The sequence below is a fragment of the Haematobia irritans genome, chromosome 1 (assembly GCF_050003625.1).
Source record: "Haematobia irritans isolate KBUSLIRL chromosome 1, ASM5000362v1, whole genome shotgun sequence".
Taxonomy (NCBI): Eukaryota; Metazoa; Arthropoda; class Insecta; order Diptera; family Muscidae; genus Haematobia; species Haematobia irritans.
Genome location: NC_134397.1, coordinates 131,584,067 through 131,610,692, shown reverse-complemented (window position 1 = coordinate 131,610,692; position 26,626 = coordinate 131,584,067). Strand labels below are relative to the sequence as shown.

At 33.7% G+C, this 26,626-nt stretch overlaps 1 protein-coding gene across 1 annotated transcript in view; it reads left to right on the top strand.

Annotated features, from left to right (window-relative positions):
* Positions 1-25,362, top strand: part of LOC142221807 (adenosylhomocysteinase-like 2) — a 45,157-nt gene extending 19,795 nt beyond the window's left edge. The window contains exons 2-9 of the mRNA XM_075291634.1: positions 11,081-11,154; positions 18,964-19,051; positions 19,126-19,445; positions 19,520-19,869; positions 19,932-20,084; positions 24,060-24,225; positions 24,704-24,950; positions 25,032-25,362. Coding sequence (XP_075147749.1) covers positions 11,104-11,154; positions 18,964-19,051; positions 19,126-19,445; positions 19,520-19,869; positions 19,932-20,084; positions 24,060-24,225; positions 24,704-24,950; positions 25,032-25,159 — 1,503 coding nt within the window. The 5' untranslated portion in view covers positions 11,081-11,103 and the 3' untranslated portion in view covers positions 25,160-25,362. The remainder of the gene's footprint in view (positions 1-11,080; positions 11,155-18,963; positions 19,052-19,125; positions 19,446-19,519; positions 19,870-19,931; positions 20,085-24,059; positions 24,226-24,703; positions 24,951-25,031) is intronic.
* Positions 25,363-26,626: the final 1,264 nt, after the last annotated feature.

The following is a 26,626-nucleotide window of genomic DNA, read 5'->3' as shown; positions in this document are numbered from 1 at the left end:
ATGTTCCTTCCAGTACTAAAAGAAAACAGGTAAAGTAAAGCATTTTTATGTCATTTTGCAAGAAACCACTCGAGAGTTGGCAACCCTATTGCATGCGTTGACAAATTGTGAGAGACTGCCACACACACAAATAACAAACTGAATATACTTTCTCCGTCTGACCTGAAATTCCATGTTTTGTTACCACCGGGAATTCTTGAACTTGAATAACGATGTAGATATACATATATGTTATGTATGTATGCATGTATATTGACAGTGGTTGCGAAAATATTTCATACACCACTACGACTTCTATACACCCAGAGAAGGAATACGATCACCTCAAACATGTTTCAAGAGCACCATGTTACTTTTTCACAGCGACCATGTAGCATTTCTGTTGCAAAAATATTCTTTTCTCGTCAAACATAACATTATTTTCGAAATCAGAAACATAATTTCCGAGAAAAGAATATGTTACATTTTTTCCGTGAAAAATTAACATTTTGGAACATGGTTAGGGTGATCATATTCCTTCTCTGCGTCTAGATAATGTTTTGAGATTAGAATTAAAATAATATCCAGTTTTATATGTACACGCAAAGAAAAAAACGATAGGAAAACGTGTACCGAAAACATTTTTCTTTTGTTAGAGTTTTTTGAATTGCTTCACCAAAAAAATTCGTTTGTTACAAAATTTTTATTTTTTCAATAAAAAAAGTTATTTTTGAACCAACAACACAGTCCATTTCGTTTATATCAAACACTGTCACAAAAAGTATATACTTTTCTTCCAAATACACTTCCTTTCAACGAAAAGTAAATGAGAAACGAACTTTGTTTGTCTAAAATTTCGTTTGGGAGGAAAGAATTATTTTTTTGCGTGTATTTTATTTTAGTTGCGCTATATATGTGTCAGGCCGAGATCTTTTTTTTTCTACATTTTCCAAAGCCCAATGAAATTTTCCTTTTTATACCCTTCACCACTACTGTGGTACAGGGTATAATAAGTTTGTGAATTTGTATGTAACGCCAAGAAGGAGTAATCATAGACCAACCTTTTAGTATACGGATCGGCTTAGAATTCAATTCTGAGTCGATTTAGCGATGTCCGTCTGTCTGTCTGTTAGTGTATTTTTGTGTGCAAAGTACAGCTCGCAGTTTTAGTCCGATTGTCCTAAAATTTGGTATAGGATCCTGTATCGGCTCAAAAACGGTTCAGATTTAGATATAGCTGCCATATGTATTTTTCACCGATCTGGTCATAATTGGCGTGTATATCAACCGATCTTCCTCAAATTCCGTACATCCGAATATTTTATGAGCCTCGAAAAACTTGCAAAGTATCAGCCAAATCGGTTCAGATTTAGATATAGCTCCCATATATAGCTTTCGCCCGATTTACACTAATTTGCCCACAGAGGCCAATTTTTTGCTCCGATTTAGTTGAAATTTTGCATAGGGAGTAGAATTAGCATTGTAACTATGCGTGCCAAATTTGGTTGAAATCGGTTTAGATTTGGATATATCTCCCATATATAGCTTTCGCCCGATTTACACTCATATGACCTCAGAGGCCAATTTTTAACTCCGATTTAGTTGAAATTTTGCACAGGGAGTAGAATTAGCATTGTAGCTATGAGTGCCAAATTTGGTTGAAATGGGTTCAGATTTAGATATAGTTCCCATATATATGTTTTTCTGATTTCGACAAAAATGGTCAAAATACCAACATTTTCCTTGTAAAATCGTCACTGCCTAGTCGAAAAGTTATAAAAATGACTCTCATTTTCCTAAACTTCTAATACATATATATCGAGCGATAAATCATAAATAAACTTTTGCGAAGTTTCCTTAAAATTGCTTAAGATTTAAATGTTTCCCATATTTTTATACCCACCACCATAAAATGGTGACGGGGTATAATTAGTTTGTCATTCCGTTTGTAACGCATCGAAATATCGATTTCCGACTATATAAAGTATATATATTCTTGATCAGGGAGAAATTCTAAGACGATATAAGCATGTCCGTCTGTCCGTCTGTCTGTCTGTCTGTCTGTCTGGCTGTCTGTTGTAATCACGCTACAGCATTCAATAATGGAGCTATCGTCCTGAAATTTGGCACAGAATCGTCTTTTGTCTGCGCGCAGGTCAAGTTCGAAGATGGAAAACCGACCTCCCTATTTGGGGTCTTTCGCTTATAGAAACCGTAGTTTTCATCCAATTTGCGCGAAATTGAAAATCTAGAGATATTTTGGGACCTTGAAGAGGTGTGCCAAAAATGGTGAGTGTCGGTCCATGTTTTGGTATAGCCCCCATATAAACCGACCTCCCAATATGGGGTCTTTCGCTTATAGAAACCGTAGTTTTCATCCAATTTGCGCGAAATTGAAAATCTAGAGGTATTTTGGGACCTTGAAGAGGTGTGCCAAAAATGGTGAGTGTCGGTCCATGGTTTGGTATAGCCCCCATATAAACCGACCTCCCGATTTGGGGTCTTTCGCTTATAGAAACCGTAGTTTTCATCCAATTTGCGCGAAATTGAAAATCTAGAGATATTTTGGGACCTTGAAGAGGTGTGCCAAAAATGGTGAGTGTCGGTCCATGTTTTGGTATAGCCCCCATACACGCTCACAAAAAATCGCTTCTGTAACATATACTCCCAAACATATTTTGCTTCAAGCATATACATTTTTGGGTATTGTCCAAACATTTATATGTTTGATCTCTTCCAATATATAATATGTTTGAAAGCATATTGGTCTAAACAATATATGTTTGGGTAGTCTAAGTTCCAAACATTTTGTATTTTTGTATCCAAATTCAAAAATGTTGTCTTCCAAAAAACAATATGTTATTATGTGAACATATAATATGTTTGGAAGCATTTTGCACCCAAAAGTATTATATGCTTAAAAAAATTCTCCCAAACAATATTGTGCTCAAAATTTTATTTATTTATTTATATATTTACAATCATAATGAATTATGAAAATAAACAGGTAATATAGGTGCTAACAACATAGGTTTTCGACCTGAATGCTCAAAATTTTGCTTCTGCCTAATTGTATATTCCCTCACATCTTTCTCACTTCCACGAGATTTTTTAGTTCTTAGCACATTTTTCTGTAATACAAACATTGTAGAAGAAATTATTCAATTTTATGATTTTTTTTATTTTAATTTTACCTTTTGCCGGACGGGGATTCGAACAGCGGACCACACAGTTTGTAAGGATCAAAGAAGTAGCTGATCAAATGCCCAAGGGAAAATAAAATGTTAATTTTGTAATAACAAGCAACCACCACCAACTTAATTCAATATCGCTCCCTGTTAAATAGCGCTCCAAGCTACTAAACACATATATGTTTATAGGCTATTTCTAAATTAATATATGTTTGCATCCAAGCATATTATATTTACAAACATTTTATGTCCCAAACATAATATGTTCTAACATATTAACATATATGTCCCAAACATGTTATGCTAGTTTATGAACATTATATGCTTGCACTCAAAAATATTGTGTTTAAAAATTTGTGTTCCAAACATATAATGTTTATAGCCAAACATATGAAAAACAGTCTTTTTCATCCGTGTATAAACCGACCTCCCGATTTTACTTCTTGGGCTTATAGAAACCGTAGTTTTTATCCAATTTGCCTGAAATTGGAAATCTAGAGGTATTTTTGGGCCATAAAGAGGTGTGCCGAAAACGGTTAGTATCGGTCGGTATTTTAGTATAGCCACTGATCATGAAAATTGCTTGAAACTCAATGTAAAATTTCCAGATTTTATTTTTCGGGTGAAAATCTACAGATTTAAAATTTCAAATCAAGACTTTATTTTATAATTTTCTTGCACACTTACAGGAGATGTTAATGATTCCTCTAAAACTCAAACAAAAATGGTTCTTATAAATCCAGAATCTGATATAGTCCTCATAGGTGAAATCTTTAAATGTATCTTCGGGAAGTGTCCTCAAGTCCTCAAGCCCTCCTGAAATTTCAAAGGAAATCCTAATATTTGGTTCATGGTGGTGGGTGTTTAAGATTCGGCCCGGCCGAACTTACTGCTGTATATACTTGTTTTTTACTAACATTGTGTTCCACCCTAGTGCATTAGCCGACTTAAATTTTGAATTTATAGATTTTGTAGAAGTCTATCAAATTCTGTCCAGATCGAGTGATATTTAAATGTATGTATTTGGGACAAACCTTTATATATAGCCCCCAACACATTTGACGGATGTGATATGGTATCGAAAATTTAGATCTACAAAGTGGTGCAGGGTATAATATAGTTGGCCCCGCCCGACTTTAGACTTTCCTTACTTGTTTTAAGTATGTCTCAAACATTTTATGAACTAAACGTGCGTATAAAGTTCAATGACAGTACACATAAGTTCAATATGAACTCCCAAAAATAGTAGAAATGAACTATAGTATGGTTAAAATGGTCATGATTTCGCGCCAATAATTTTTTTCTTACTTTTAGATCATTTCAATGATAGGGTTTAATTTCGTGAGTTGTAGTTAAAAAGTACATCATGGCATTAAATTTTCCTGGGTTTAACAGTGCTTTATGGAGTATAATTTAGTTCAATTCTCGTACGAAGTAGTTCATTCTTGCTATAAAATGGTTAACTTTTTTTCTGTGTAAGATTTGGCCCGTTCGAACTTAAGGAACAAATAATTTATTTAACGTGCAACAAAAATTGTTAATGCCAAGAAACCTTTCTCAAAAACGTAATAATTCCATGAACAAAAAATATAATTGTTGAGCTAATAATTATAAGATTTCATCTCGGTGTAAATATACATCCCAGCAAACATAGCGTCGCAAAAAAAAAGTGAACATTTTCTTTTTGGAACCAGAAGTGATGCAAAATTGGCGCAGAAGCGATGAATTTAACATGGGCTTGTCATAGGACGGAAGTCCACCATTTCAACAGCCGTTGCACTGAATTTGCATAACTTCTTATGGTGTGCTCCGAATTCAGTGTTTCAGATGTGAATAAAAAAAATTTTGTGATATTACGCCAAATAACTAATTTTTACAATTTTTTATGATTTTTGATTCATTCTAAAAATTTAAAACAACATTTTTCTAGAATGGATTTAGCATTTTTCGATAATATTTAAATAATTTGTACCATTTTATTAATTCTTACTCAATAGTTAACATTACCCATTAAAACTATGAAAAAAAAAAGGAGTTAATAAAAATTGATTTAAAAGAACTTCCTGTGTAGTTAAAATAAAGAACATTTTTGGAAGGACATTTGTAAAAGTGCTTCTAAAGTTATGCCTTTGGAAGGGGATATAAATAAATAGTTTAGTAAAATATTTTAGTTAAAATTGTCTACCACAAACCTACATTTTCCTTCATGATGGGTTCATGCATTTTTTTGGGCGCATCGGCCTATTACATCTTTTATTCATTCTTATTAAATGCAATTTTGTCCCAGTTTGATTCATATTATTCCAGATCTTTACGGAAGTATGCCTGTCAGTATTGTTGGATAAAAGTACGCATATTGCATGATAACCAGTTTTTGTGCTGCAGCCACGTCAGAGTCAGTTATTTATAAACAATAAGAATATATAAATCAAAATAATCGAACAATAAAACATTCTACATCAGGATTTGCGTAATCAAATAATGAAGTTCAAAGACCTGTCCTACCATTGACAAACCTTTGTCATGTAATGAATAATGAGTGTGACCATGTGATTATTGTTTTGGAAAGAATATGCAACCTAAATATTACAACAAGTGTAAATTACAAAAAATTTACATGTGCACCCTCACAAAAAAAAAAATCGCTTCTGTAACATATACCCCAAACACATTTTGTTTCAAGCATATATATTTTCAGGATTGGTCCAAACAAAATATTGTTTGTATTGTTCAAACATATTATGTGGTAGAAAAAATTTTAATGAAATTTTCTTTGTGTGGATATATTTTTAAGGCGTCAATTGGTTACTTCCATTATTTTACTTGCAGCATACTCTTTAGGTCTCTGTTTCTAAACACATATATGTTTGCATTTAAGCATATTATATTTACAAACATTTTATGTCCCAAACATATTATGTTCTAACATATTAACATATACGTCCCAAACATGTTATGCTAGAATATGAACATTATATGCTTGCACTTAAAAATATTGTGTTAACAAATTTTAGTCCCAACATATAATTTTTATATCCAAACATAAGAAAAGCAGTCTTTTTCGACCGTGTGTAAATTTAGAACATAAATCTTCGAAAATGGCGTCTCTTCGTTAAAGTCGTATGTCTTTGAAGTAAGGTAAAATAAAAGAAAATTAATTGAGATAATGAATCTTTACATTAACAACAACAAAAGTTATAGACTAAGACGTAGTTTGAAGATTTTGAATCTTTGGTTTAATTTTTGTAAATGAATTAAGAAAATAGTTTTTACTTTGAACTACACGTAAGAAAAATACTGTTTTTCACAGGTTTGCATGTAAAAGTTATATATTTGAAACTCAAATTTTTATCACATTATTTTTAAGTGCAAGCATATAATGTTCATAAACTATCATAACATATTTGAGACATATATGTTAGAACATATTATGTTTGGGACATAACATTTTTTGAAATATAATATTCTTGCATGCAAACATATATTAATTTAGAAATAGCCTATAAACATATATGTGTTTAGAAAGAGAGACCGAGAGAGTACGAGTATGCTGCAAGTTTCAAATTGGAAGTAACCTGTTGGCGCCTTAAAAATATATACACAACAAAGAAAATTTCATTAATAGTTTTTTCTACCAGTATATGTCTAATGTGAAACATAATATGTTTGAACAGTACAAACAATATTTTGTTTGGACCAATCGTGTAAATACATATGCTTGAATCAGAATGTGTTTAGGAGTATATGTTACAGAAGCGAGATTTTTTGAGGATGTAGATTTAAGGCTACATAGCTTTCATCACAAGTCACCACTTTTATTTTACTTCAAAGAATGCTTTTTCGGAGATGGGCTTATTATTCAATATTAAAATATTTTTTTGCTTTTAATAACATTGATCATTGTATTTTATACCTACCCGACAGTTCTAATTTGATATGATTAGATCTGGTTCAGATTTAGATATACAGTGGCGTGCAGAAATGAGTACATATTTAATTTTTTTCATTTCTAAACGAATAAAATAAGCAGTAAGAAAGAAACTCAAAATAATTTTATTTTTCCTTTATTGCTTCTTCAACACTAAATAAAACAACAAAAATCTCAAAACAAAAGGAATTCAGAGAGATAAATAAACATGACAAAAAAACTCGCATGTACTCAATTTTGCACTTTTCTATACCAGTTTCAGTTGGTACATTTTCTAGTACTTGGTCCATAACCCTTTTATTTTTTAATACCATATCTATACGTTTTGGCATACTTTCAACCAATTGCTTTATAACTTCATCTGGTTATTCTGCCACTCAAGCTGTACTCGTTCCCACAGATCTTCTAATTTTGATGGTCCTGATTTGTAGATTCCCAGCCGTCCTCCCACGTTTGACTATAAATTCTCAATCGGGTTGAGGTCAGGGCTTTGCGCTGGCCATTTCATCACTTGAAATTTTTGCTCACTAAGCCATTTTTTCACTATGATTCGGATCAACTGTTGAAATACAAATTCATCTTCAGGATAGGCACCCTTGTCAACAAACTCGGGAAGATGAGTCTGCAAAATGGCGAGGTAGTCTTCCTTCTTCATTATACCATCAATTTTCTGCAATGTGCCACCAAGTGAAGCAGCCCCAACCCATGATGCTTCCACCACCATGCTTCACAGCTTGCATAATATGGTGGCGTTGAATGGTATCACCAGAATGACACCAGCAATATTGTTTATCATGCTATTGGAAACGGTTCAATTTTGATTCATCTGACCAGATAACACGTTTCCAGTCATCTGTCGTCCAATATTTATGTTCTTTTGCAAACTTCATTCCCGCCTTTTGATTCTTTTCGGATAATGCAGGTTTACTATTTTTTTACAGCTGAAACATAACCAATGTTGTGGAGCGCTCGTCTTACGGTCCATACACTAACTTGCTTAGTTTTGGCAACAGTAGTATTTTTCGGCGTTACGGACTTGTTCTGCCTCATTTTTGCCATCATAAGGCGAGCGTCCGCTTCGGTGAACAGTTTTCGGCGGCCTCTGGTTTGGTAGTATTCCATCTTTTTTGGACGCGAATAGCCACAGACTGACTTATACTTAGTTCCTTGGCTTTTTTTTCGCGATGAAGACCCATTATTAGTTAAGGAAACTGTATTGTCCTCCACATCGCGCGTTAACTTTTTCATTTTAATTTTTACTTGATATTATTGGAATACACTTCGAATAAAGCTTTTACTCTTACAAGCAAACACGTTTCTAAACACAAAGTTGTATTACTGATCATAAAGAAAGACAAATAATACAAAACTAACGGTACATTTTGGTTTTATGCTGAGTACATCAAAAAGTGCAAAATTGAGTTAATGCGAGTTTTATGTTTCTTTATCTTGTTATGTTTCGTTATCTCTCTGAATTCTTTACTTTTTTATACCCTCTTTACTTTTTTATACAGAAGCATATTTCATCCGATCCGGCTGAAATTTGGTATATGGTGTTGGTATATGGTCTCTAACAATCATGCAAAAATTGGTCCACATCGATCCATAATTATATATAGCCCCCAGATTTGGCTTGCGGAGCCTAAAAGGGAAGTAAATTTCATCCGATCCGGCTGAAATTTGGTACATGGTATTGGTATATGGTCTCTAACAACCGTGCAAAAATTGGTCCACATCGGTCCATAATTATATATAGCGCCCATATAAACCGGTCCTCAGATTTGGGTTGCGGAGCCTCAAAGAGAAGCAAATTTCATCCGATCCGCCTGAAATTTGGTACATGATATTGGTATATGGTCTCTAACAACCATGCCAAAATTGGTCCACATCGGTTCATAAATATATATAGCCCCCATATAAACCGATCCCCAGATTTGGCTTGCGAAGTCTCCAAGAGAAGCAAATTTCATCGAATCCGGTTGTAATTTGGAACATGGTGTTAGTATATGATCTTTAACAACCGTGCCAGAATTGGTCCATATCGGTCCATAATTATATATAGCCCCCATATAAAACGTCCTCCAGATTTGACCTCCGGAGCCTCTTGGAGGAGCAAAATTCATCCGATCCGGTTCAAATTAGGAACGTGGTGTTAGTATATGGTCGCTAACAACTATACCAAAATTGGTCCAATCACACAAAAATTGGTCCATATCGGTTCATAATCATGGTTGCCACTAGAGCCAAAAATAATCTACCAAAATTTTATTTGTATAGAAAATTTTGTCAAAAATTTTATTTCTATAGAAAATTTTGCAAAAATTTTACTTCTAGAGAAAATTTTGTTAAAATTTTATTCGGTTCATCATTGTCAAAATTTTATTTCTATAGAAAATGTTGTTCAAATTTTATTCGGTTCATAATCATGGTTGCCACTCGAGCCAAAAATAATCTACCAAGATTTTATTTCTATAGAATATTTTGTCAAAAGTTTATTTCTATAGAAAATTTTGTTAAAATTTTATTTCTGTAGAAATGTTTGTCAACATTTTCTTTCTATAGAAAATTTTGTCAAAATTTTTATTTCTATAGAAACTTACGGCCGTATATACTTGTTTTATTTAGAATTGAAGAAGGAATAAAGGAAAAATAAAATTATTTGAGTTTCGACTGCCGCAAATCTCTCAATTAGATGGCTGAGCAGCACAATATTCACCTAATATGGGTGCCTGGCCACAGGAACATACCGGGGAACTGCGAAGCAGATGAGCTAGCAAGGCTAGGAACTACCTTACATATTCCAGGGGAACTAGAATCTGTTGGTGTGCCTCTGGCTACCTGCAAGCTCTTACTGCGTGAGAAGGCTGTCATGATGGCAAATGTTCGATGGGAGAATTGTAAGGGTTGTAACGACACCAAGCAAATATAGCCCCATTTAAACTTAAACGGCACACTAGATATGCTAGTGTTCTCGAGACGCCAGATATCACTCCTGATATCTGCTATAAGGGGTCGCTGCCTGATAGGCGATTTTGCAAAAACTATTGGTGCGAAGTATTATGACTATTGTATGAGCTGTCATGATGCGGAGGAAAAGGAATCAATAAAACACCTCTTGTGTGAGTGTCCTGCATTTTGTGTAAGGCGTAAGCAAATTTTAGGAGCATGTAGCTTCAGATTACTAGCGGACCAGGAAAACGTTAACTTAAGCAGTCTGCTAATGTTTTTGGAACAATCTGGTTGGTTCAACAGAAGAAAATAATCGAGAAGGTTCAACGGTTAAAACTAGAAGTGCCCATATGTAATAGGTACTTTTAGTTAATGTGGTATCACAATGGACTGAATAGTCTAAGTGAGCCTGAATCTTAATCGGGCTGCCACTTTAACCTAACCTAACCTTAACCTAACCTTTATTGCTGCTTTTTTTATTCGTTTAGAATTTAAAAAAATTAATTATGTACTCATTTCTTCACGCCGCTGTAGGTGTATATCTTTCGCCAGGTTTAGATTCATATGAACGCCGGATGTTAAATTTTCAATCAGTTTTACTTGAAATTTTGCACTGAGAGTAGAATTAATATTTTATTAATGTTGGTCACATAAAGTTGGTTAAGAGCTTTAGATAAAGCTCCATTTACATGTTTTTCCAGTTTAGGGTGAGTATATGTTCGGTTTTTTCACCAAAATGGCAAATTAAAAATACAAAAATATATATGAAGACGATTATATTTTTATCAAGTCTCGTCAAATAAAGGATGGAAAAGATCCAAGGATTTGATTGCAAATCATTTTATATATCTAAAATAATTAATTTAAATGAGTAACCGTGAAAACAAGCTGGTTTTCAGCTTGAAAACTGAACACAGCCTTACGTACAAATGATCAAAATACCAAGAGATGATCTCTCGAGGCTTTCTACAGAATTTATTTCCCATTAATTGTTTGTATTTATTGTATCATTTCTATTATTTCTTCATTACAGATTTGAAATAGTGGAAGGGAAAAATGCTTAAAAATTCCGAAACTCCCATTTGTGATTTGGGATTTGGCGTTAAGGTAAATATTATTCATATTTCTATATATACATTTAAATTTTCATAGGCGATCGGTTTAGACATGCAAAAATGACATTTTTGAGTTTAAGGACCTGAAATCATTGGCTTAAGAAAATTTAATCTAAATTAAAATTATTTCCATGAACAAACTTAATGGCGAATTGTTTGATATTCCAGTTAATTATACCCTCCACCATAGGATAGAGGGTATATTAACTTTGTCATTCCGTTTGTAACACATCGAAACATTGCTCTAATACCCCATAAAGTATATATATTCTGGGTCGTGGTGAAATTCTGAGTCGATCTAAGCATGTCCGTCCGTCTGTTAAAATCACGCTAACTTCCGAACGAAACAAGCTATCGACTTGAAACTTGGCACAAGTAGTTGTTATTGATGTAGGTCGGATGGTATTGCAAATGGACCATATCGGTCCACTTTTACGTATAGCCCCCATATAAACGGACCCCCAAATTTGGCTTGTGGTTCCTCTAAAAGAAGCAAATTTCATCCGATCCAGCTGAAATTTGGTACATGGTGTTACGATATAGACACTAACAACCATGCAAAAACTGGTCCACATCGGTCCATAATTATATATAGCCCCCATATAAACCGATCCCCAGATTTGGCTTGCGGAGCCTCTAAGAGAAGCAAATTTCATTCGATCCGGCTGAAATATGGTACATGGTGTAAGTATATGGTCTCTAACAACTATTCAAAAATTTGTCTACATCGGTCCATAATTATATATAGCCCCCATATAAACCGATCCCCAGAGTTGGCTTGCGGAGCCTCTAAGAGAAACAAATTTCATCTGATTCGGTTGAAATTTGGTACGTGGTGTTAGTATATGGCCTCTAACAACCATGGCAGAATAGCTCCATATTGGTCCATAATTATATATAGCCCTTATATAAACCGATCCCCAGATTTAACCTCCGGAGCCTCTTGGAGGAGAAAAATTTGGTACTATTCGCTAGTGTATGGTCGATAACAACCATGCCAAAATTGGTCCGTATCGATCTATATTATAGATAGTCCGCAAAAATTTTATATTTCTATAGAAAATGTTGTGAAAAATTTATTTCTATAGAAAATTTTGTCAGAATTTTATTTCTATAGAAAATTTTGTCAGAAATTTATTTCTGTAGAAACTTTTGTCAAAATGTTATTTCTATAGAAAATTTATGTAGCATTGTGATGAGTTGGAGAGGAATATTTTGCAAAATCTTCCAAAACATCAAGAATTCTACCAATCTACCAAACAGTAAAAAAATCTGCAATTTTTGGTAGAATCGTGTTCATAATTGTATATAGCCCCCATATAAAGCTACCCCCATATTTCATTTCTGGCTCCATAATTACGAGTACCTCACAAAAGTTCATATCGGTTCGTTATTATTTCTTTCCTATAAATACCGGTCAAGAACTGAATATATACGTATTTAATCGATCTTTCTTTTGTCTACTATATATCCCGCATGGGCTAACTTACAATTTAGAAGATGATGTTAAGAAGTTTGAAGATGCCTTGCCATCGGCCGCAACCCAAGTAATTTAATTGTGGATGACCGTCTTTAGTAGAAGTTTCTACGCAATCCATGGTGGAGGGTACATAAGATTCAGCCTGGCCATATATACTTGTTTTCTGTTAATTTTTACAAGTTGACATTTCTCAGATATGAGCAAAATATAGGCTGCCGGCGGGTGTTCTCTGCTGATAAGGTTTACTGTAGTTATTTTAAAGATTTATGGATTTTCTAATAATATTTATAATTAAAGAGGATTTTTTTTATATATTAATTACTACTTTTATTATTCCCAATAAATTCATAGAGCCAACGCTAATGGGTAGGTAGACTACCTATTTCCAAGTAATAAATATAATACACTTTAATCACCATTTCAAATCCTGACACCAAAATAATATTTTAAGTAAAATCAAAATTGAAAACTAGAAACGTATGTAATATGACCACAGATTTGAAATAGTGGACGGGAAAAATGCTTAAAAATTCGTAAACACCCATTTTTGATTTGGGATTTGGTGTTAGGTTAGGTTATGTGGCAGTCAGATGTACCAGACTCACTTAGACTATTCAGTCCATTGTGATACCACAGTGGTGAACTTCTCTCTTATCACTGAGTGCTGCCCGATTCCATATTAAGCTCAATGACAAGGGACCTCCTTTTTATAGTCGAGTCCGAACGACGTTCCACATTCCAGTGAAACCACTTAGAGAAGCTTTGAAACCCTCAGAAATGTCACCAGCATTACTGAGGTGGGATAATCCACCGCTGAAAAACTTTTTGGTGTTCGGTCGTAGAAGCAATCGAATCCACGACCTTGTGTATGCAAGGCGGGCATGCTAACCATTGACAAAAATGACATTTTTGAGTTTAAGGGCATGAAATCTTTGGCTTAAGAACATTTAATCTAAATTACAATTATTTCCATGAACTAACTTAATGTCGAATTGACTTTCGATGTTTTGATTAAGAAAGTGTTGCTATTCCAGTTAATTTTCTGTTAATTGTTACAAGTTGTTTTTTTTTTTTCAAATATGAGCAAAATATAGGCTGCCGGGGGGTGTTCTCTGCTGATAAGTTTTACTGTATTTATTTTAAAGATTTATGAATTTTCAAATAATATTTATAATTAAAGCGAATTTTATATATTTTAATTACTACTTTTATTATTCCCAATAAATTGATAGAGCCAACGCTAATGGGTAGGTAGACTACCTATTTCCAAGTAATAAATAAAATACAATTTAATCACCATTTCAAATCTTGACACCAAAATAATATTTTAAATAAAATCAAAATTGAAAAAAAAAAATAGAAACGTATGTAATATCAGAGAAGACTCAATGACGACAATAAATTTGAAAACATTTCAAAAAATATCTTTCAAAATAACACCCAAAGATAATAATAAATTAAGTAAGTATGACAATGTCTCTGCAAGTACCCAACGACCAAGGCAAAGGCACGTGATTAATAATACTCGTACCCAAATGCATAAAACGGAAATCTGGTACTAAGAATCAATATTGAAATGTTTATCAAGCCAAGTGGAAGGAATATTTGTAGATATGGGAAATTTTGTTGTTTGAATTGAATCCAATTGTCAGCTGGCATATTCTGGTCATTCAGATCAGCTATTTTTGTTTGTCATCAAACACAGCCATTAGTATGGAAATGTTAATTAATTTATAGCATATCGGCTAATTGCTATATGTGAGATACAGTTTTATTCAATCTGTGAAAACTAGATTTAAACGAGATTGTTTTGGTTTTGTTATGAGTTTTGTAAATACTCTTTTTTATTTGGTGATAAATCCATAAAGAATATTTTCTCACTTTATTAGTATTGCAGACGGAATTTTCTACATTATGGAACAGAAAAGTTTCGCCTTGGTATCTTGTTTACAAGTTGTCCATTTTGATCCATTAACTAAAGATGCGTATTATACTGAAAAAAAAAATATTGTCATGAAGCCAACGATTTCAAGTCCTTAACAAAACATTTTAAGTTTTTTCCTATTCCAAAGGTCGATATACTTTTCAATGAAGTCGTTTTATTCTTATTGCTAAGTGATTAGAATTAAAATTGGGTATTGTATGTTAAGTTGAGGTCATTATGGTTTGCACAGAGGTTGACTCCATTGAAGACTAGGATTCTGCTTCCTAAGACATATGTTATGCCCTCATTGTTATACGGATGCGAATTGTTTGCTGGTTGCCACGCGTACCAGGGGTAAAAAAATTGTTCCAATGCGGTATCGAAGCCTAGTCTCTGAGTGGCATTTCGTTGTTTACACCATACGTCTCTGGAATAATCTACCTAATAATTTGCAGTAAACTAACAATAACAGGTTGGCTGATAAGTCCCCGGTCTAACAAAGAAAAACACATTTTTTTGTCAAAATTCGTTTTTATTATTCGACATAGTTCCCTTCAAGAGCGATACAACGATTATAACGACCTTCCAATTTTTTGATACCATTTTGGTAGTACATACTCCTTCGGGTTTTCCTCAAAATAGGCCTCAGTTTCGGCGATCACCTCTTCATTGCAGCCAAATTTTTCCCTGCGAGCATCCTTTTAAGGTCTGAGAACAAGAAAAAGTCGCTGGGGCCAGATCTAGAGAATACGATGGGTGGGGAAGCAATTCGAAGCCCAATTCATGAATTTTCGCCATCGTTCTCAATGACTTGTGGCACGATGCGTTGTCTTGGTGGAAGAACACTTTTTATACCCTCCACCATAGGATCGGGGTATATTAACTTTGTCATTCCGTTTGTAACACATCGAAATATTGCTTTAAGATCCCATAAAGTATATGTATTCTGGGTCGTGGTGAAATTCTGAGTCGATCTGAGCATGTCCGTCCGTTCGTCCGTCCGTCTGTTGAAATCACGGTAATATCCGAACGAAACAAGCTATCGACTTGAAACTTGGCACAAGTAGTTTTTATTGATGTAGGTCGGATGATATTGCAAATGGGCCATATCGGTCCACTTTTACGTATAGCCCCCATATACACGGACCCCCAAATTTGGCTTGCAATTTCATCCGATCCGGATGAAATTGCATTAGTATATGGTCTCTAACAACCACGGAAAAATTAGTCCACATCGGTCCACAATTAAATATAGCCCTCATATAAACCAATCCCCCGATTTGGCTTGCGGAGCCTCTAAGAGAAGCAAATTTCATCCGATCCGGCTGAAATTTGGTACATGGTGTTAGTATATGGTCCCTAATGACCACGCAACATCGTTCCACATCGGTCCATTATTATATATAGCCCCCATATAAACCGATCACAAGATTTGAACTCCGGAGCCTCTTGGAAGACCAAAATTAATCTGATTCAGTTGAAATTTGGTACGTGGTGTTAATATATGGCCTCAAATACCCATGCAAAAATTGATCGAAATCGGTCAATAATTATTTATAGGCCCCATATAAACCGATCCCCAGCTTTGACCTCCGGAGTCCCTTGGAAGAGCCAAATTCATCCGATTCGGTTGAAATTTGGTACGTGATGTTAGTATATGGTATCCAACAACCATGCAGGAATTGGTTCATATCAGTCCATAATCATATATAGCCCCCATTTAAACCGATCCCGAGATCCGAGTCAGTTGAAATTTGGTACATTGTGCTGGTATATGGCCGTTAGCAACCATGCCTAACTAGGTCCATATCGGTCTATAGTTTATATAGCCCTCAGATAAATCGATTCCCAATCACACAAAAATGGGTCCATGTCAAGTTCATAATTCTATATAGCCCCGATATAATTCTGGCTCTCTACGTACCGTCCAAAGTCCATGTCGATTTGTAATTATTTGTAGACTTACCTATACATAACTTTTTTGTCGAATATATACTACGTATGGAATAACTCACAATTTAGAAAATGATGATAAGAAGTTTTAAGATACCACAACCCAAGTAATTCGATTGTGGATGAGAGTCTTTCGTAGAAGTTTCTACGCAATCCATGGTGGAGGGTACATAAGATTCGGCCTGGCCGAACTTACGGCCGTATATACTTGTTTCTTCTTCATATGGGGCTGTTTTGCCGCGATTTCGACCTTAAAACGCTCCAATAACGCCATATAATAGTCACTGTTGATGGGTTTTCCCTTCTCAAGATAATCGATAAAAATTATTCCATGCGCATCCCAAAAAACAGAGGCCATTACTTTGACGGTTCACCGGTCGCTGTCCACTCAGCCGACTGTCGATTGGACTCAGGAGTGTAGTGATGGAGCCATGTTTCATCCATTGTCACATATCGACGGAAAAACTCGGGTGTATTACGAGTTAACAGCGGCAAACACCGCTCAGAATCATCAACACGTTGTTGTTTTTGGTCAAATGTGAACTCCGAGGCACGCATTTTGCACAGAGCTTCCGCATATCCAAATATTGATGAATGAGATGACCAACACGTTCCTTTGATATCTTTAAGGTCTCTGCTATCTCGATCAACTTCATTTTACGGTCATTCAAAATCATTTTGTGGATTTTTTTTATGTTTTCGTCGGTAACCACCTCTTTCGGGCGTCCACTGAGTTCACCGTCCTCCGTTCTCATTTCACCACGCTTGAATTTTGCATACCAATCAATTTTTGTTGATTTCCCTGGGGCAGAGTCCGGAAACTCATTATCAATCCAAGTTTTTGCTTCCACCGTATTTTTTCCCTTCAGAAAATAGTATTTTATCAAAACACGAAATTCCTTTTTCGATTTTTTTTCACAATAACGAAAGTTTCTTCACAAAAGACGCTCTATCTCACAAACTAATTGACTTACAGACGTCAAATTTTGACATGAATCATTTTAAGATTGGTGCTATATAAAAATAAAATGCATTTAATAGTAGCGACGCCGTCTATGTGTCAGACCGGGGATTTATCAGCCAACCTGTTATTGTTCAAGTCAGTGATGAATACTGATGAGTGGGCAACACTTACGGCCGAGTATTCACGAAATAATTTCACAGTAATAATTTCTGAGCAAAATTAGCCCTTGGGCTTCCCAAAATAAAACCATATGCCCATTTTTAGTTTACAGTCTCCATTTGCATCCTATTGTATGCCGTGTAATAACGAGGAACAATGTTTTCATTCCTCTACTTCTTTTTAATAATGATGAAATATAAAGAATTTCATAAAAACCTATTGAACCGAGTTCGACAAAAAAAAAAAAAATACCCACAACAGTCATCAAACTGGTAAAAACCACCAAGCCATCCACGAAAAATATCCCCAATTTGGGGAAAACACCCCACTGGAAGAATAATATTTATTTGCGCTGATTGGTGAAAAGTACAACTTGTAGCAATGTTCGACTTTCCGGGGCAAAATAGGTCAAAGTAGATAGAAATTACATTGAAATACAGGAAACCAGTTAAGCAATGTTCAAAACCGGTTTTCGAAATAACCGAAAATGTCAATTGTCCCTTTGCTGTTTTAGTAATCGTATCCGGTTAATCGATGTTTTCACCACCTACACAAAGGAAAATCTAGGGACTTTTCTTTTTGGTTTTAATATTTAAGTGTAGGGGTAGGTTAGGTATAGTGGCAGCCCGATATTTCAGGCTCACTTAGACTATTCAGTCCATTTTGATACCACAGTGGTGAACATCTCTCTTATCAATGAGTGCTGCCCGATTCTATGTTAAGTTCAATGACAAGGAACCTCCATTTTATAGCAGAGTCGGAATGGCGTTCCACATTGCAGTGAAACCACTTAGAGAAGCTTTGAAACACTCAGAAATGTCACCAGCATTGCTGAGGTGGGACAATCCACCGGTGAAAAACTTTCTGATGCTTGGTCGAAACTGGGTTTGAACCCATGACACTGTGTATGCAAGAGGGGTGTGCTAACCCTTGCACCGCTGTGGCTCCCAAGTGTAGGAGTAAATAAGCTGGGAATATGACTAGAAAATGTTGTACATTACACAGAAAAAAATTTCACGAAAAGTTTTCCAATTAAAATTTTAATTGAGTTTTAAAAAATATTCAATTAAAAATTTAATTGATTCAACAAATTTTTTAATTGAAACAAAAATCAATTATAAAAATTAATAGTATCAAATAATTTTTTAATTGGATCAATTAATTTTTTAATTGACCTTCAATTAATTTTTTAATTGATACTATCATTTCTGTGATTGAAGACATTTCAATTAAAAAATTAATTGGATCAATTAATTTCGTGATTGAATCAGAATTTTTTTGTGTACTTACAACTTTAAATATTTTTTTTCTATAATTTTAGCAAGAATCGGCTCAACCGGCAGCACTGAAAAAAGCCATTAGTACCAGAAGACGTTCTTCAGCAGCATCAACATGCTCCTTCAGCTCTGGTAATAAAAATCAAAGATAATATTTCTCTACAGAAGGGCATTCTAATAAAATTTATGGTGATTTTTTATTGCAGCCTGTTTTACGGGTAGCTCAGATGAGGATGAAATTTCGCCACGTGAAAAAACCCAACGTAACACTAAAGGTTTCACCGATTTCTGTGTTAAAAATGTCACCGGTCAGCATGCTTTTGGTCGTAGGGAAATCGAAATTGCCGAACAGGAAATGCCTGGTATTATGACCCTCAGGAGGCGAGCTTGCGATGATAAACCTTTGAAGAATGCCAAAATTGTTTGCTGTACTCATATCAATGCCCAGACGGCTGTCCTTATTGAGACCCTTATCGAATTGGGGGCATCTGTACGTTGGGCTGCTTGTAATATTTATTCAACACAGGTATAGCGGAATAGAAAACAGGTCCAAAAAAGGCTGCCTTACACAAAATTCATATCGATTGTTTCTATTTTCAGAATGCTGTAGCTGCCGCTTTGGCTGAAGCCGGTGTTCCCATATTCGCTTGGCGTGGTGAAACCGAAGAAGATTTCTGGTGGTGCTTGGACAAATGTATCAGTGCCAATGGATGGGAACCTAATTTGATCCTTGATGATGGTGGTGATGCCACACATTTAATGTTTAAAAAATATCCAAATCTATTCAAGGATATTAAGGGCATTGTTGAGGAAAGTCTTACCGGTGTTCATCGTTTATACCATATGTCCAAGAATGGTAAATTAACTGTACCTGCCATAAATGTAAATGATTCTGTGACCAAAATGAAATTTGACAATTTCTATAGCATGCAAGATGCTATATTGGATAGGTAGGATATCTTGGGAAAGTGTTATATGGATTATTTATTTGGTTTTTGAATATCATTTGCAGTCTTAAACGTACTACCGATATAATGTTTGGAGGCAAACAAATTGTTGTTTGTGGTTATGGAGAAGTGGGTAAAGGTTGCGCAAAAAGTCTTAAAGCCCAAGGTTGCATTGTTTATGTCACAGAGATTGATCCGATTTGTGCATTACAAGCCAGGTGAGTGCATATCTAGTTGAACTTCAACCTTGTATTTGGGAAGGCAATTTACTTAAATTATATACACAAAGAAAAATTATTTTGCTTTCATATTTTAGACAAATGAAATTAATTTTTATTCTACAGCAAAATTTCTTTAAAAATCTTCATTATTCTTTAGTCCTCCAACAGCAATAGTTTTTTTGGTAATCAGTAGTAACAGTCTTCTTCTGACTTTGGAGTGTATTAGGGCAAGGCCAGAAAAAGCGTGAAATAGTAGGTCAGAGATTTGCAATGTCAAAAGTGAAAATCATATATTTCTTTCCTTTTATGTATTCAGTATGTCCTGGTACTCAGATCATCTTATCGTGTCCCGAGCACGGTTGCCACTCGAGCCAAAAATAATCTACAAAAATTTTTAGAAAATTTTACCAAAAAAACTACCAAACAGAAAAATCTTATTTTCTAATTGTGTCAAAATTTGATTTCTATAGAAAATTTTGTCAAAATTTTATTTCTATAAAAAAATTTGTCAAAATTTTATTTCTATGGAAAATTTTGTCAATATATTATTTCTATTGAAAATTTTGTCAAAATTTTATTTCTATAGAAAATTTTGCCAAAGTTTTATTTTTTAGAAGTTTTCTATATAAATATTTTTTTATTTCTATGGAAAATTTTGTCAGCACTTTACTTCTATAAAATATTTTGCCAAAAATTTTATTTTTATAATAAAATTGGAAAATTTTGACAAAATGTTATTTCCATGGAAAATTTTGTCAATATATTATTTCTATTGAAAATTTTGTCAAAATTTTATTTCTATAGAAAATTTTGTCAACATATTATTTCTATAAAATTTTTTGTCAAAATTTTAGTTTTATTCGTTTTGTTTGTTATTGTTGGATTCTCTTCAATCATTATTGTTGTTTTTGATTTCAGCTTAAAACCATGCATTGACTTAACTAAATACAAGTGTAGCTTAACCAACAGAGGAAAAGTATGCTTGTCAAATTTATTTGGGCAAAGCCCTATAGACTGCAAGATGGTTGGATGTACAGCTGTTTCGGAATTACCACATTCCTCATCAGCATCCTACTCTTGAACCTTCCGAAAAAAAGGTTTGATAGTCGGCTACTGCCCAGCTACAAACCCAGCCAACTACATTCAAATCGATGATTTGAGTTTGGCAAAGGAAAAGAGATATGTTTGCAAACTTGTTTAGGCAGTAGCCGACTATCAAACCTTTTTTCGGAAGGTTCAAGTGTAGTTCACTTTGGGTTGAGTGAATTACCCTAATTTACTCTGATAATTGGTTGATAGTTTTGCTGCAAGTAGAGGATGCTGATGAGGAATGTGGTAATTCCGAAACAGCTGTACATCCAACCATCTTGCAGTCTATAGGGATTTGCCCAAATAAATTTGACAAGCATACATTTCTTCTGTTGGTTAAGCTATACTTGTAGTTTAGTCAATGCATGGTTTTAAGCTGAAATCAAAAACAACAATAATTTTAGTTTTATATAAAATTTTATTTCTATAGAAAACTTTTTTATCAAAATTTTATTACTATAGAAAATTTTATCAACACTTTATTTCTATAAAAAATTTTGCCATAAACTTTATTTCTATAGAAAATTTTGTCAACATTTTATTTCTATGGAAAATTTTGTCAAAATTTTATTTCTATAGAAAATTTTGTCATCATTGTATTGCTATAGAAAATCTTGTCAAAAATGTTATTTCTATTGAAAATTTTGTCAAAAAATTTTTCAAAATTTTATTTCTATGGAAAATTTTTTCAAAATTTTGTCAGAAATTTTATTTCTTTAGAAAATTTTGTCCGAAATTTTATTTCTATAGAAAATTTTGTCAACATTGCATTGCTATAGAAAATTTTGTCAAATTTTTATTTCTATGGAAATTTTTGTCAACATTTTATTTCTATCAAAAATTTATAAAATATTTATTTCTGTAGAAAATATTGTCAATAATTACATTTCTCTAGAAAATTTTGTCAGAAATTTTGTTTCTATAGAAAATGTTGTCAGAAATTTTATTTCTATAGAAAATTTTGTCAAAAATTTTTTTGTATAGAAAATGTTGACAACATTGTAGTGCTATAGAAAATTTTGTCAAAAATCTTATTTCTATAGAAAATTGTTTCAAAATTTTATTTCTATAGAAAATTTTGTCAGAATTTTATTTCTATAAAAAATTTTCTCAAAAGTTTATTTATATGGAAAATTTGTCAATATATTATTTCTATTGAATATTTTGTCAAAATTTTATTTCTATTGAAAATTTTGTCAAAATTTTATTTTTATATAAAATTTTGTCAAATATTTTATTTCAATAGAAGATTTTGTCTAAAATTTTATTTCCATAGAAGATTTTGTCAAAATTTTATTTCTATAGAAAATTTTGTTAAAACTTTATTTCGTTGTTAAGTACCCCTTAGTTGGTGAGGATTTTTTTTGCGAAATCTACCAAAACATAAAGAATTCTACAAATCTATCAAACAGTACTAAATCTACCATTTTTGGTAGAATTCTGGCAACCGTCGGCTTCGTTTTCGAGCCGATGGATTAGGTTAGGTGTAAGTGGCAACCCGCTTTATTAGACTATTCAGTCCACTGCGATACCATATTAACTAAATGTACTTATTACATATAGGCGCTCCTAATTTCTACAGTTGAACCCACCCGATCATTTACTTCTGTTGAACCAACCACAACACAAAATGCAGGATATTCGCATTGTAGGTGTTTCCTCCTTTTCCTCTGCATCATGACCAGAGATGGTCTGTATCAAACTTTTTTAGGTTTGCGACTGTCGCAAAGTTGTAAACGTCGTAAACGTCACATACGCGTCGTAAATGTAAAAAAAGTAACAAAAGTCGCAAACTGAAAATACTTTAGTCGCGTCGGCTAAGCAGCGAATTCGATGATATCCAAGACGATGGTAGGTGCGAAGAAGTTTCAATTCTTAGGAATGTTCACAATTTTCGGTTTTAGTCCCCACATTTTCCCTATTGCTTTTTGCACGAATACAGGGTAACCGTGGATTTCCTCGTCCTTTCTTAGCTTTAAGTTCAGTCTCCTGTCCAATATAACTCCAAGGTATTTTACACACTCACTAACGGGAATTTCGATACCACCTAAGAAAATAGGCTTGACCATGGGAAAACTTTCACAAATTTCTGCAGAAACTCACAGCAAATGCTGTCAAACTAAATTAAAAAATGTTCAGGATTTCTTCTATTCAAAATTTGGTTTTCTACAGTAGGTTTACGACTTTTGCGACATACGTATTATACCGTCGCAAACGTATGTCGCAAAAGTCACAGTTTGTGACAGGCCAACCCTGATCATGACAGCTTATGTAATTGTCATTATACTTCACGCCAATTGGTTTTGCAAACTTGCATATCAGGCAGCGACCCGTTATTACAGATATCTGGCGTGTAGGTTGACTGTCTGAGTATAGCGATGTGCATAGGTCCAGCGTCTTCTCACTGGATGATGTCCATTGGGTCTCCAATGTTTTAATGAAACCCGGAGCTAATACTTTCCGTAGTATGGAAGCCTCGGATGTGTTTTCAATATTACTACAATAATCAGTCCAAGAGTTGTGCTGAGCCTTTCTCAGTTCTCGCTTATAAACCCTCAGATTCATTTTGCAAGCGTCCCAGTCTATTCGATCTATTCGACACATTCTAACATAGCTTGGATTTCCTATAATTGATCCATTAGCGTGGATTATGGTAAGTTAAAGGGACAGCCCGGCATTGCAGGTTCACTTGGACAATACATGTCACAGTGATATCACAAGAGGTGAACTTTTCTAAATTTAGCTCAATGAGAAATAACCTCATTGTTAAGGCTTAGTCCGGAATTTTATTCATCTAAGATTTTTACTAGGAGCAAAGTATTATTTGTATATGCGTGTGTGTGTGAATTAAGAATATATGATTAAAAATATTTTTCTTTACAGCATGGATGGTCATCGTGTAGTGACATTAAACGAAGTCATCCGTAATGTGGATGTTGTGGTAACTGCAACAGGAAATAAGAACGTAGTCACTCGCGAGCATATGGATCGCATGAAAAATGGATGCATTGTCTGTAATATGGGACATTCTAATTCGGAAATTGATGTGGTGAGTTGAATTTTAGGTTAGGAAAGATTGCAGTGGAACCTTTGTATTTCAAACCAACTTAGTTAAGGCATACGTCCTACATACATGGTGGGTATACCACCACCATAGGATGATTAAGGGGGTATAATAAGTTCGCCATTTCGTTTGTAACACATCGATGTAGTTTTAGTCACTAAAGAGCCATGTTATAGCCTCCATATACACCGATCTACCGATTTGATTTCTTGAGGGCATGGAAGCCGCAATTTCCATCCGATTTTCTTAAAGGAGCCCCATATAGTTAACATTTTCCTGTTCCCCTCATTCTCGAAAAGAAAAAGTCAGCTAGCAGTTATACTGCTTAGCCATTTCATTGAGAGATTGCGGTAATCTATGTTTTTCACGAGTAAAAGCTTGACTAGCCTGAATGCATTTTGGATTTAAAGCTTATGAATTTACATTATATTTCAATACATATTGTATTATTTTTAAATTTCAGAATAGTATTCAAACACCCGAATTGAGATGGGAAAGTGTCCGTTCACAAGTTGATCATATTATATGGCCTGATGGTCGTATGATTATTCTATTGGCCGAAGGAAGATTGGTGAATATGTCTTGCTCCACAGTACCATCATTTGTTGTCTCGGTAGCTGCCTCTACACAAGCTCTGGCTTTAATTGAACTATACAATGCCCAACAGGGACGTTATAAATCCGATGTTTATTTGTTACCAAAGAAAATGGGTAAGTTTGGCTGATATAATTACGAAGAGAGTTGTCAGTGTCTCAATTAAAATCTATTTGTTTTTGTTTCTTTCAATTTAGATGAATATGTGGCCAGTTTACATTTACCCACATTTGATGCCCATTTAACTGAGCTAACCGATGAACAGGCCAAATATTTAGGTCTTAATAGATCTGGACCTTTTAAGCCAAACTACTATAGATATTAGCGATACCAAGTTTGCTATGCTTAATACATTCACAAAATTCAATTTTCATGATTTTAACAGTATTCTTTTATGTAGTATAAAATATGATAGTATGCCGTTCTTGTTTTTTTTTGTTTTGGGCAATAATATCTTGAATTATTTTTCGATAGGTTAGTATACTAAAAATGATTCGTAAATAAAGAAAAATTGATTTTAAAACAAAACTATTTTATTGATTATGGTATTTTTATATAGCAAAATGAACTAAGCTCAGAGTAAATCATCATCTTTAAGTTGAAAATACACTGAAAAAAATATTTACGTGATATTAAAGATTACGCAACCTAAATTTTAGGATGCAAAATTTACAAAATATTAAGGACAAATTTCTTTAAAATAATGAAATTTTAATTAAAATAAAGTTTATAATCTTTGCTTAAAAATTTTTTCATTAAATTTAGGACACAAATTTTGCAAATTTGCGTCCCTTCGTTAACATCGCATGTCTTTGAGCTAAGGCTAATTTTCCTTAAATTAAAGAAACACATTTTTAATTTAAAGAAATTGTCCTTAAATTAACTAAAATATTGAAACATTAGATTTGAGATAAAAGCGCTACAAATATAGGCTAAGACTTATTTTGAGGATTTAGCACCTTTGGTTTAAAGTTTTTTTTAGAATTAAGAAAACATTTTTTATTTTGAAGTATCCGTTATAATTTGGATTTTTAAACTGGCATTTGTTTGTACGTGATTACCTTTATTAATAAACCGCGAAAAGAGAATGAAAAATTGATAAATGAGATCTGTATCCCAATTTTAATTTTATTGGTCATAGATTTAAAGCCAAGGATTTTGGCCTTCCCTTAAAGATTTTGGTATTGATTCCGAGCCAAAGATATGGCTTCTTTAAAATAACGACACCTATCTATCTTCAAATTTAGGATCAATTAAATTAAAATTAGGGTAGAGATCTCATTTATAAAATTTTCGTTTTCTGTGATATTTTAAATATCAGGTATACAGGTATGAAATGAGCTGTGGCATTCATTTTGCACACTTTTGGATATTTCCCATAGATGTTAAACGGTCAGGAATTGTTTGTTGTGCAACATTTAACATTGCTGCCATTTGCTTTTGTCTCAAAGTGCCATCTCCATCCAACTCGGTGGTATTTTGGTGCTCTTACACGTTCTTAATTCCTCACCTTAACCCTTTCACTACCGATGACCACTAAGAAGGACATTCGAAAAAGACACCAAATTCTATTTTCCCACTTAGTTTCGATTTATTTCTCGATGTTATTTTAAAGTAGAGGCTTTAATCTAAATAAGCTATAAATATTGTCCATATTGGTGAGGTCTAAAATAAATTTGTATAAACTTCTTTAACAATAAACGAAAATTTAAGACAATTTTTCTACTGTATGTTTCTAATAAATGGACATTTATACAAAAACTATAGCTGATACTTTTACGAGTTCTTTGTA